Here is a 10807-nt window from a genome sequence, read left to right on the forward strand (position 1 = left end):
AATTCGACAACGTACACTTTGAACCTGATCATAAAATGATTTTTTATGATTATCTAAATCTAATAAACATGGTACAATTTTGACAACCATAAATAAATTTTAAGACAAAGGAAGATCCTAAGCAACAATTAAAAAAAATAACGAAACCCACAAATGTCATTGATCTAGCTAATCTCTTCTGGTGGAGCAAAAAACCGTAGTGTTCGAGCTTTAACTCAACTTTTGGGACCTCATCCCTAGAAATTATCTTTCATTGTGAAGACGTAAAAATTGAAACTACCGAATATCATTATAGTACGATTGTAAAGTTACTTGGTAATAATTCCAATGATTTGAATTTGAAACTCGTTACCACCCATATGTTTGCCGACCAAAAACAAAAAAGTAGAGGAAAAAAAAAGTGAACAACAAAAAAGTAAAATAAAGAAAAAATGAAACCAGACGTGCTTGACAAACGTGTGGATAGAGATCTTCAGGGCATTGTCATACGGGTGCTTGACATGCATGATGCTGGGCTTTGATTTGTGCTGAGTTTTGTTAAAGAATGACATGATGTGTCATCTGCAGAGAGCGCTAATAGGTAATACACTTTGCATGAAGTACCACGTGTTTCTTGAAAATTGATACTTTGTGAACACCTGGATATTTGGTTCTCCATCCGAGTTTGTATATATCCCCCAAGTCATTGATGTCGGGAAAGAAGCAAGTTCACCTATCTCATCGTAACTAAAGCTAATTTGCGTTGCGGAGTACTAGTACTGGGAATGATATTACTAACATGCTAGAAAGCGTTGGAAGTGATCATGGCTTCAAGGGCAATAAGTGTTTAAAGTTTTAACTTGTTATCTTGTTTTACATTATTAGCATGAACGGATTAACAGTACATATTTTAAGTTCTGTTGTTGTTACATGAATGAATTGCAGAGGAACATGGTGAAATCAATGGTGGGAGTTGGTAGGCAGCAGAGATTTTTCGTGACATCATCTGCACCGAAAATGAAACCAGCTACTGGGACATACGATCATCACTATTCTCAACAGCAACGTCAACAATTGAATTCATCTAAACCAAGCAGCAGTTGGAGCGTTAAAGGGGATTACGTACCAGTGTACGTGTCAGCCGGTTTAATATTGCTGGCAGGACTAATAGGAGTGCACACTATTGACCAGCAGTTAAGTCATAACCCAGCTGTGAGACTGAAGAAGAAGAGAAGAGAAACATTGTCAGAGGTGGAGGAGCCAGAGCTTGTGATGGAGGAATCTGACAAGTTCATCAACAAATCATTTTTCAGGAAGATTGCTCATATCCAGGACTTCAACAACGACCAATCCAAAACCATTCCTGATACCATGCGTGGAGATGCTTTCACTCGGTAAGAGATTTTCGTGAACAAAATTAATTGGTTAGATAATAACCCAAACAGCATCATCGAGGCCATTAGGAATAATAATAAGCTGGAACTCCAATGTTTTGTTTGTAAGCAAGCACTAACAGTTCTCCTCACGGTCCCTAAATTGGAGACCCTAAGTTAGAGGGGGGAAATTTGGCTGAGCAAGCACTAACAGTTCTCCTGGGCAACGGTCATGCCGAATAATGAAAAAATTTGCGCAAGTCTGGTCCGGCCAGTCAGTAGACTCGAATTTTATATATACACAGGTTTTTGCCTATCGTGCTGTTCCCATCAAGGCTGATGGAAGGACAACAATGTTTTTCATCTTTTTCTGCTGAATGAAGAAACCGGTTTGAGCAACCAGTTGTTATACAATCAGAGTTTTGTAAGGTCTTATACCAGTTGGTAGAATCCAAGATTCAAATACTCAAAATTATTTAAAAACTATGACATACACAACATTGCCTCCACATTCCAAAGAAAAAAAGAAAGGCCAATTGCAGAACTGGTCTTCTCTTCTGTTTCCTTGTAAGAACCCAAAACTAAAAATATCCAGTTTTCACAAACATACAGAGAAACTTGTCCATCGAAGGGCAAACTGTTTCATTAAATATTATGCTGATCATTCTCATCACTACCAAAATTACTGCCACGTTCAGTTGTATGCTGAGCAACATGTATAACTAAGCCATGAACAACTAAGCTGAGGAAAAATCAGCTAGGCAGTTTCCGGGAAAAATATGATATAAATATCTAGAAGTCCAACTAGACTGTAAACTTTGCTGACACGCCCTACAATCAGGGTCTATCACCCTTTCTTCACCCTAGAAGACTAGGCCTTTGGGTACCCTTTGCCGGCTACGATGCTAGATGCTTTATTGTTCCACAAAACACTGAAGAGAAAATGCCCAAGATAATTGATAGACCCAGTTCGCAAAACAGAAGAGACAGCAAAAACAAAATTGTTACCAACTCTATTGTTCCACAAAACACTGAAGAGAAAATGCTCAAGATAATTGATAGACCCAGGATCATTAAAAAAGTCTGAGTTCGCAAAACAGAAGAGACAGCAAAAACAAAATTGTTACCAACTCTAAAAGATTTAACACGGGGATATTTTTACGGCTCCAAAATAAAGAAGTCAGCAGTAAAAGTAATGAAGGTACCAAGACTACTTACATATCAACAAGAATTGGAACTTTCTGCCAAACAGCGAAAAATCACCTTCAGAAACAAGCTCATACATTGGTTATGGGATAGCAAAGCGGGTTACTTTCAGAGCCTTCTTTTACTGAAGCTAAGCTCAATTGGGGATTAAGCTAGCATGCACATCATCATCATCATGAACACTTATCCTGCATCAGTACAAAACATCTACTATCAAACTAACTACGAAGGCAGAAATAAAAGAGGTACCTCAACAAATCATGCATTCAGGATGAATATCTTTCCATCCGAAGGGAAGATCTGCCATTAGTTCAGAATGGGCGGGTAACGTCAGTGTGGACCTACATGCAACGACGGCATTTATGAAGACTTGTTCAAGAACACAACATATGACTTGATCCTTTGTATTGTATCGATTGAAACTATAAGCAAATCCAAAAGACTGTCTATAGGTTTTCATTACTAGATTAATTAGAAATGTCGGAGTAACCTCTAAACACAACAAGACTGCAAGCTGAATTTGACCAAAAGCATGTTCCAATATAGATAAATACAGTCTTTTCATGCACTGGTTTTTAAAGGACTATTAGTTCATAAAACAAGTCTGCTCACTTTTCGGCCTTCCATTCCACCTAGAAAGTATACAAAATTGCAGTAGCAAAAGATGAGTTGGTCGACAGGTTTCTACCAGTTACAATACTTCCATTTCAGAACACCCTCGTAGAAGGTGCAGTTAAGCAAACTATCACGGCGAAGGCACATGAGTATAATACAAATGCTGTTATAGGGCTGTTTGCATTCCATAACCCCATCTTCTATACATAATTTAAAGTTGTGTACTACAATGCAGCAATTTTCCACAGTTTTGGTTGGAATAATACACAGCTTATATATGCAAGAATGAGAAACCCAAAGAAGAGACATAAATGGAATGAGAGGTGATGGGGACAATTACCCAGTTGTAAGAAGTTTCAAAACAATTAACCATGGATAGAGCGAAATTGTTTTCACATGACCAAGATCAAGTATCATGCATAGCGTACAATTATAGGAAACATACATCCTGCATAAGTACTAAAAATCTACTATTAAAACTAATAACTAGAAAGACAGAAACGAAAAAAAGTACCTCAGAAAATCATGCATTCTATATGCAGACTTTTCCGCCCAAAATAAATATCTGCCATCAGTTTTTAATAGTATCATCGACTCTAGCAGCTAAACTGGCACTAATGCTGGGCATAAACCATGTCATTTCGTCGAGCAGGTCTGTCAGGAACCGACCCCGGCTTGAACTTCGCAGCTTCATGCCTAGCCAGCTCAGGTGGCACAGGGCTGTTGCTCTGAGTAAGCATCTGCTTAAGATCATAGAAGACATCCGTGTCGTGCAAAGTCAAAAATGTTGTGGCCACACCAGTCTTACCAGCACGACCTGTTCTTCCAATACGATGAGTGTACATTTCAATATTCCCTGGCATATCATAGTTTATGACATGCGCAACATCAGGGATATCAATTCCACGCCCAGCCACATCTGTCGCAACAAGAACATTGAACCTCTTGTTCCTAAATCCCTCGAGACTAATTTCACGTTGCTCCTGAGACTTCCCTCCATGAAGAGCTGTCACACGGTAACCGTTCTTGTCCAGATTCTTGGAAAGAAAATCAGCTGATTTCTTAGTATTGATAAATACGATTGCGGTCTTGTCATCCAGATCATTGAGCAGCTTCTGCAGCCTTGGCATTTTCTCTGATTCCTTTATCATGATTACATTCTGAGTTATCAATTCAGTAGCCTTACCAGCAGTTCCAATATTGACCACCACAGGATTCCTCAAGTACTTCCTAGCCAACCGCTCCACAGCAGCCGGCATTGTAGCACTAAACATATAAGTGGTCCTATAAATACGTTTGGCATCAAGTTCTTCATCTTCATTTTCCGGCTTCAAATTACTCGAAGGCATCGCATCTAAAACTCCCATCACTTGCGGTTCAAAACCCATATCTATCATCCTATCAGCCTCATCAAGAACAACATAATTACACTGATTCAGAACAGCATAACGCCTCTCCAAACAATCAATCAAACGTCCAGGAGTTGCAATTACAACTTCACAGCCTTGCCTAATCTTAAACCCTTGTTCCTCAATAGACTGTCCACCCACAATAGAAACAACTTTAATGCCCAAATAATGAGCAAATTTCACAGTCTCATCCTCAATCTGTTGTGCAAGTTCCCTAGTAGGCGCCATAACAACAGCATAAGGCCCTTCAGCCTCATTCTCCTCACTCATAGGAGGCAACCTAGATATATAAGTCAACATAGGAAGTACAAAAGCAGCAGTCTTACCGGAACCAGTCTCGGCAATCCCAATCACATCACGCTGCTGCAAGCCCAAAGGAATTGCAGCCATTTGAATCGGGGACGGAGTCTTGTACCCAACTTTCTCCACAGCTTTCAACAACTCAGTACTCAAATTACTCTCACGCCAATTCCTCATAGGCCTGGGAATCTTTGAACCCTTATACGATATATTGAAATCCTCTCTAAAAATCCTCCAATCTCTTTCAGTCATTTCCTCAAGCTTCTTATCAGACCAATGCCTGTCAATTCTCATATCAAAGGTATCGTATAAATCAGCAGCTTCTTCTTTCTGTCTCTGCATCGCCAAATCCTCGGGACGCTCTTCTATACCATCCTTCTTCCTAATCTCTTCTCGCAATTCCTTCTCATTTTTGGCAGCTAATTTCTTCTGCTCTCTACGATCCATACCAGCTCGAAACCCTCTGCCAAACAAAAGCTGAGCCTCATGTGGATTCTGATAAAGAGCATTCATATCTCTCGATGTATCCTCTGTATTCTCCCAATCGAACGAAAACCTGAACTTCTCGCTAGGTTTAATCACTCTCTTCTTAGGTTTTTTAGTACCTAAGTACTGTTCTTTGATAGCATCAAGTTCTTTCTCCTTCTCTCTTTCCACTTGTTTCTCAACCCTACTTTTTTCTCTAGATCTACTCTCTTCTTCTCTTTCCCGTTCTCGGTTTCTTCTCTCGTTGTCTCGTTCTCTATCACGCTCACGCTCACGCTCACGCTCACGATCACGATCACGTTCTCTGTCACGAGAACGGTGGTGGCGAGAATCATGAGATGGAGAAGAGGCGCGAGCAGAGCGGTGGTTGTTGGAGGAGGAGGAGTTAGGGTTTTGTTGTTGTTGAGCTAATTGTTCTGCTCGGCGTTTTTGTTCGGCTACTTCCTCTTCACGACGTTGAATTGCTAGTTGTTCACGTTGTGCTTTGGTTAAGAAGACAGGTTTCTTGATATTGGTGGCGGAAATTGGGGTGGCGCCACCACTGGTTAGGTCATCGAATGCTCGTTTCATTCTCTTTTGCTTGGTGAATTGCAGGATTGGGAAAAAAAATCTAGAAATGCATCCACGGGGCTGGTATATATATTGGTGGACCGAAGAAGAGTATAAGCCCAGACCAAGCCCAAAACTGATTCCTCGGAATAAAATACTGCAGTAAAGATTTTGCTTCCCCAAATATAAGGGTGCACACGGTACGGTTCGGCTCGGTTCTTGCCGAGACCGAGTACCTTCCTAATCTCAGTTCCAAAATTTTGGACAGGTATCTGTATCTTGTATCTCGGTTCCGGTACCATTCGGTACACTGTAATACCGGTTCCGATACTAGTCTCGATACGAGATAAAAAAAAATCTTTTGATTAAGAAAATATGTTGAGTAACAACAGAATTCAAGCTCTTCAAGATCCCAGTTACGCTGCTTTCTAACATTCCTTCAATTACCATTGCAGTAATTAAGATGATGAATTGAATAAAAATGGATGGGAAAGTGGGAGCTAATAAATCTCAAAATTATGATTAAGTTAATTAATTTCTCTGATCCAGACCTGGATTTGATTTAACCCTTAAAAAGAATCTGTGATGACCTAGTGGAGCACGGTTAAACAAAATTGTTTTACTTACCAATAAGCTCAGATCTGGAACTCAATTAAAAAAATCAAAAATTATGGTGGAATCGAGTTTTCTCATTGACTAATTAATTATCCTATTCTTGTTTAATAGTATACTAATTGTTGGTGTCATTTGAGTTGATTTCTCGAGAATATGCAAAAACTCCACATTCCCATGAATACCAGCTAAATAATCAGCTGCCTGATTAGTCTAGTGACTAAAGTCTTGATCCTCCTCGAAATCTACAGAATACTCCATGGTCGTCTGGGTCACAGTAATTGAGCACGAGACTGACAAACGATCATAGAATATGCGTAGCCTTAATTTTGTTTCACAAGCTTGAATCCTCGAAGCTCCACTCCATGCAGCTCATGAGTTATGGAAGATGGTCTTACAAATTACAACCACCAAAACCAGCGATCAAAAGCCGACCCACATGCAGCATTCGGTACTTCGGTCTGGGGCGGTACGGGACAAGGGCAGGATTGTGTACCTGTACCTGCTTATCCCCGGTTCCTATTTTGGGACCGGTACCTGTACCCCTTCCTCGGTTCGGTACAAAAACAGGTACAGTTCCACCGGTTCCGGGACGGTCCGCCGGTCCGGCTCGGTTCCTGTGCACTCTTAGGCAAATATCGAGTCTAAGCGAATATGATATACATCACCCACTCCCTTCCCCCACTCCTTTCTCCGCTTATGTGCCAAGCATCTATTGATTAAATCCAATAATAATGGACCCCTTACTAATTTCAATCCAGGGACTAAGGGCTAAGAAAGATGACACCTAATGGGGGAAGGGAGTAGGGGAAGTGTAGCACCTTCGGAGTTTGAGAAGGATGGCTGCTAACAAGGGGTACAAATTTTGTCCGGGGCAATGGATGTTTTATCGAAGGATGCAAGACAATCTCAGGTATGCCATGAATCCGGAAGAATCTGAATATTTATCTCTATGTGAAGCTATTGAGTGGGTCAAAGCTAGAAGTTCTGTCTCGGAAGTGATGCTAAGAATGCTATTTCTTTTCGTAATAACAATATTTACCATATTAGCTGGGTCAATCATACTGTCTTAGAGGATTGCCTTTTTCTCCTTAGTAATTTTGGTTATGCAAAAACTGAGTATGTTAGTGGATTGGCTCATAAAGCAATTAAATATATTTGAAGATATAATGTATTATGTGAATGGTTGGACAGTAATCCTCCATTTAGCCTAACTCTGATGTAATCCTCACTATATCACTATATCTTTCTTTTCTAGCAAAAAAAAAAAAACTTGTAAGAAGGGATACCAATTTTGTTTTTCACAGAATGGTGATGATCTTTTTGTCTTTCCTTTTTTTTTTTTTTTGAAAAAAGGGAATTTCATTACTTAAACCAAATAGGGCAATGTCCCTTGCAAAGAGACTAGGAGAAACTAATAGTGTCACCTTGTGACAAGTTCACAGTTCAATAAGAGGACACCAATGGCTTCCTACTTTTTTTTGGATAAAACATCAACTAAACTAATATGATCTCTTAAAGGAAATAGTAGAACAATTCCTAAAACAACTGAATAATGATTGACAAACTTCTAATATCTGTTTAGCTCTCCAACCAATATTGGAACAATTTCTGAAACAACTTCTGAAACAATTTCTGAAACAACCGAATAACGACCGACAAACTTCTAATATCTGTTTAGCTCTCCAACCAATATTGGTATTGTAAATCATCAAGGATTCTAAAACATATTTACAGTCTCTCACAATGTAAATTTATTAGTCTTCTCAATAAATTTTTAAGAGCAATGCACCCGGTTTCCTCGGGTCATATGGTTAGGCCTATTCTTATGCACATGATAAAAAAAATGTTGTTTGGCATACCAGGTGGCATGACAAACGAGTTGCACCACCATGAGAAAACCACGGAGCGACAGATTTTCTAGCGAACGTTATTGACAATATCGCCAGCGATAAAGTCTTTATTGCCAGCGCTGCCATGAATATCGCTCGGTATTGACTCTAGCGCCAACAACTAGTTCTTTATCGCTATAAATAGGTAATTTTCAAATCAAGAACTTACCCAAAAATTTTGTGTAAATTTTTTTCTCTAATTCCCTCTTTCTTAATCTAAATTTCTCTATTTCTCTCTTCCTCAACCTAATTTATTTTTTTTTATTTTCCCAAATGGCAAAATTTCAAACCCAACTTGATTCGACAACACAACTTGATTTTTCCGGAGTAGTGCTTGAAGGTGTCGTTAAGAAGATATGTGTTACTTATAAAGAAATAGGTAAGAGGCAAAGAAGTCTACATGTTTTGGATATTTACCAAGTAAAAACTGCAACTAAGAAAAGGCAAAGAATAGTTCAAGGAAAGGAAAATCAAGGCAAAACAAATTTGAAGCCAAAGAAGAAGATAAACAAAGGAAACTCTGTTCATGAGCGCATTGATTGGAAGTTTGGTGAAATGAAGAAGATTAACAAGATGAAGAACATTGTCCCAAATTTTTATTTTAAAGTCTATATTTCAAATTATTATTGTCTAGTTTTATGTCTTGTAAAATGACTATTAATGATTATATAGAATTTTAATGAATTTGAAAATTTGACGAGTATTGTTGAAAATTAAGCTTAATTATATTCTTAATCCAATCTTACATTTTAATTAGAGATACATTTAATAGTTTAAACAAATATTAAAACTTAATACTTGGACAATTAAGAAATTAAAACATAAGAACTTAAGTGGACAATTGAGAAATTAAAACATAATATTGGACAATATTTGGGCAAGTATCTTAAAATCTCGAAACAACTTCCAAACTGGAAGTCTTTTTCATAGATGCGACGATATTCCGCACGATCCCTTTGTTGAAGTTCCATCATGGTTTCACCATCCCTTAAATTTGGACCTTCTTGCTGAAGTAAAACAACATACCCAGTAACTTCATGATTGATTGTAATGAAGCGCTGACTCACCTCTGAAACATCACGATTGTTGAGGTTCATTGTTTGTTCTTGAAATTTCCCAAAAATCCTTTTCCAAAATGTTTGGGGATGTAATGCATCTCCGAATAAAGTCTCAGTAAAAGAAATATAATTCTTGCAAATACATTCATCTTCCGCAGTAGTGAATTTTGGTTTTCGCCTCCCAAATTGACTTCTTCTAATTTCACTTTGCACATTGGCACGATTAAGAACTCTTTGATTTTCGTCAGCATGTTTGTTTGCTACGAACTCAGTCATGTTCATATTATCAGCAATGCTCTCAGAGGAATTGAAAGAGTGATGAAAAAAAATGGAGATTGAGAAATTCTGGCGTGAGTTGAAATGAGTTTGAAATTTGGTATTTATAGAGAGAAAAAATGGTAGCTGTTGGATGAGAAACTGATAAGCGATGATCAAGTCAGCGAACGATGCAATGACTAGCGCTGGAATGACCAGCGAGCGATATTATGACCATCTAGCGATGGACACTCTATCGCTCGATGGAAAGTCTGTCATGTATGCCCATACGTTATAATTGACATATATGCATATATGTTTGGCACTTTGGTATACCCATAGTGGGTGCATATATGGAAAAATATGATGTTTGGCATGTGCATAGGAATAAGACTTAAGCCTGATATTGCTTTTCTATAAATGCATCTCTCGGTTTCATCGATGAGGATGGCTCTTATCCCATATGCTCCTGTAAAAAAGTCAAAAGAGGCGTCAGGTAAAAATAAATCCTGAAATTTTAGTCTCACTCATTTGCGTGCATTTATTGAGAAATATCATAAGTGGAATTTTATGTCCTTCACAATTTATAAAGGATCGGGTAATATCTTCTCAATACTAACTTTAGATTTATGTTTCCAGATATACCAAACGATAGTTTCCACTTTCTCGGCCACTTCTCAACAATTAATAGAAACAAATAATCTTTCAATCCAGTTTTGCATTGAGTTAGTAACAAAACAAGCAGTCACAAAGCAAACCACATTGCAGATGAAAAGGGACAAGACAAAAACAAGTGAAGCGGATCTTCAATCTGAGCATTATTACAAAGACAGCTAAGGGGTGAAACTTTATGTGTAATCCTAGCCAATCTATTATTTAAGGGGAGAGAATTAGAACAAAGTTTCCAAATGAACAATTTAATTCTAGATTGGCATTGCATTTTCCATATATGAGGACTATTTTCTAATTATGCCATTAACCGTGTAGGGATACGAGTGTCCTAGTTACATCCAATGAATGGGTTAATGTTTTATCTAAAGCCTAGTCTAATTCAAACAAAAAAGAAAGAAAAA

The 10807-nt window shown here is 38.3% G+C and overlaps 2 protein-coding genes across 5 annotated transcripts; one reads left to right on the forward strand and one right to left on the reverse strand.

Annotated features, from left to right (window-relative positions):
• The first annotated feature begins 909 nt into the window (after positions 1–909).
• Positions 910–1501, forward strand: LOC113271423. Its single transcript, XM_026521283.1, has one exon. The coding sequence runs from the start codon at positions 910–912 to the stop codon at positions 1375–1377; it is 468 nt and encodes a 155-aa protein (XP_026377068.1). The 3' UTR covers positions 1378–1501.
• On the reverse strand, positions 1062–5971 carry LOC113271422 (DEAD-box ATP-dependent RNA helicase 21-like). Of its 4 annotated transcripts, none has more exons than XM_026521282.1 (3): positions 3688–5971; positions 2571–2746; positions 1062–1197 (listed from the first exon to the last, which is right to left on the reverse strand). In XM_026521282.1, exon 1 carries the CDS (start codon positions 5936–5938, stop codon positions 3788–3790), a length of 2151 nt encoding a protein of 716 aa, XP_026377067.1. In that variant the 5' UTR covers positions 5939–5971; the 3' UTR covers positions 1062–1197; positions 2571–2746; positions 3688–3787. The 4 variants fall into 4 exon arrangements, with proteins under 4 accessions (XP_026377067.1, XP_026377066.1, XP_026377064.1 ...); XM_026521281.1 differs by lacking the exon at positions 1062–1197 and adding an exon at positions 1801–2284; XM_026521279.1 differs by lacking the exon at positions 1062–1197 and having other exon boundaries at positions 1801–2746.
• Between the last annotated feature and the right edge of the window lie 4836 nt (positions 5972–10807).

This window comes from Papaver somniferum, chromosome 4, assembly GCF_003573695.1.
Source record: "Papaver somniferum cultivar HN1 chromosome 4, ASM357369v1, whole genome shotgun sequence".
Taxonomy (NCBI): domain Eukaryota; kingdom Viridiplantae; phylum Streptophyta; class Magnoliopsida; order Ranunculales; family Papaveraceae; genus Papaver; species Papaver somniferum.

Bases quoted from the DNA above. Each gene is read 5' to 3' on its own strand.
- LOC113271423 (XM_026521283.1), top strand. From the start codon at position 910: ATGAATGAATTGCAGAGGAACATGGTGAAATCAATGGTGGGAGTTGGT.
- LOC113271422 (XM_026521282.1), bottom strand. From the start codon at position 5,938: ATGAAACGAGCATTCGATGACCTAACCAGTGGTGGCGCCACCCCAATT.